The 2,154-nt window shown below is 31.5% G+C and overlaps 1 protein-coding gene across 1 annotated transcript in view; it reads left to right on the plus strand.

Annotated features, from left to right (window-relative positions):
- Nucleotides 1-1,390: 1,390 nt before the first annotated feature.
- Nucleotides 1,391-2,154, plus strand: part of LOC107558402 (regulator of G-protein signaling 12-like) — a 43,147-nt gene continuing 42,383 nt past the window's right edge. The window contains exon 1 of the mRNA XM_016242067.1: nucleotides 1,391-1,401. Within this exon, the coding sequence (XP_016097553.1) occupies nucleotides 1,391-1,401 (11 nt within the window). The remainder of the gene's footprint in view (nucleotides 1,402-2,154) is intronic.

Here is a 2,154-nt window from a genome sequence, read left to right on the forward strand (position 1 = left end):
TCTTTAAGCATGCTTCACTTTGTCAGACAGGTTCTATTTAAGTGATTTCTTGATTCAACAGGTCTGGCAGTAATCAGGCCTGCGTGTGGCTAGTGAAATTTAACTCAGCTTTCTAAAATAATGTGGTTAATTGCAGTTCGTTCATGATTTAACAGGAGGGGGCAATTAATTTTTCACGTAGGGCCACGTAGGTTTGGACAGCTTTTTTCCCTTAATAAATGAAATCATCATTTAAAAACTGCATTTTGTATTTAATTGCATGATCTTTGTGTAATATTTAAATTTGTCTGATGATCTGAAACATTAAAGTGTGACAAACATGCAAAAAAATAAGAAATCAACACTTTTTCACACCACTGTATATATGTACTGTTCACTAAAAATGACTATAATACACCCCTTTTTTTATTTCTGAATTAAAAGTAATTTTGATATTTTTGTCAGATGTCAAAAAATGTCTAGGCGGTGCAACTGTCCAAAGATTGTAAAAGAGAGAAAAAAAGTGTCATTAAAAAGTTGAATTCTTGAAAAATAAAATAAAATAAAATAAATGTTGGCATAAGGTAGTTTGGAATACTCTTTTATTGTTCCTTTTTTATTTATATATAAAAAAAAAGGGGGAATCAATATTTTTCTGCCAAATTAAAGTCAGTGACTGAGCTCAAAATAGCATACTACCCATACATGTTTTTCCAAATCTCCTTTTTATCATCTTGGACTATCCTTATCTGTCACTCAAACTTAAAGACTCCCAAAAGTGGTCAGATAGATTGAACCTGACTTGCACCCAAACATTATAATGGTTAATGGACCACCACATGCTCTTTAATTCTTCTTAATGTGCAGACAAGATAGTTAATCCTTTCTGCTGTGCCTTAAATTGTGCACATAGTAATTAATAGCAACAAACGGAGTACAAATATGAATTTGAACGCCTCTCTTCTTTGTCTGTGATGAACTGGCCTGTCAGGACTTCACAAAAGTTATCTGTTGATAGGAAGAAAGAGGTTAGTGCTCAGTGACCTGGGTGTGGTGTCATGAATAGAAATCATCATTTAAAAAAAATCTACTGTAAACTTGTATTTTACGCTTATATAAATCCAATTTTTGTATTTATATTACACCTCCCGAATACAAATGTTAGAAGCCGTTTGTAAACTTGCCATATTTTACATGTTTTTATACAGTCTATGGTAGTACTGCTGTTTTAAATACTTAATGTGTCTGTAATTCAATACATTTACGTTATACTGTCGAAATAATCCTCTACTATTAAGTGCACTCTGTCACAAATAACAGTATTAGTAAATGGTAAACACTAATAGTAGACAAACGGCATGGTTTTTCCAACCGCCAATGAGAGCGCCGTATATATATTCGAATATTGAACATGATTGACACGTCTGTTGGCCAATGAGAGAGCTGATATCAGTTTGCAAACGTTACGGTGCCATAGCGACAAGAGAATGACGCTTTGTATTCCCAACAATAGTGAATGGCAGTGGTTCAAGTCCGTCGCGCGAAGGGAGTTCCGAGATAAACGAAGAAAAACTTTGGAATTAAAAAGAGTGCAGGTAAGAGCCGGCATATATATTTGTTGTTAATAAATACGTGAACTTTAAGTGAAAGAGGTGCGTTTGGGACGCAAGCTTGTTTACATACTGTGAATGAAGTGTTTGGCGTGACACGAGAGCTCAGACCAATCGGATAGTTTTGTATCTGTCTTTTCCTTTTTAAAAAGATCATTAACGTTCATCATTTTGTAACATTTTTGAAGAAATGAGATTAAAGCAGTTCAATTTATCCAATTCATCACAATCTGAATAACGTTTTTTTTATTTTTTTTTAAGTTCACTTAGTAGCCCTGCGTTATGAATAAAAAAAAAACGAAACGCAGTTCGTAAAATGGTTATAAAATATTATAAATATTATAATATTAGTATATTATATATATAAATAAATATCACATATCTATATAACTTATAGGTTCAGAACACTACACGAAATAAAATTAAGAAACTTTCATTTTCATTCTTTTCATTTGTTTATAATTGTTTAAAATAATTTAATAACATGCCACTATATATATATATATATATATATATATATTTATATATACACACACACATATATAAAAAAAAATGGTAATCCTTT

Source organism: Sinocyclocheilus grahami, unplaced genomic scaffold (genome assembly GCF_001515645.1).
Source record: "Sinocyclocheilus grahami isolate Dianchi unplaced genomic scaffold, SAMN03320097.WGS_v1.1 scaffold645.1, whole genome shotgun sequence".
In the NCBI taxonomy this organism is placed as follows: Eukaryota; Metazoa; Chordata; class Actinopteri; order Cypriniformes; family Cyprinidae; genus Sinocyclocheilus; species Sinocyclocheilus grahami.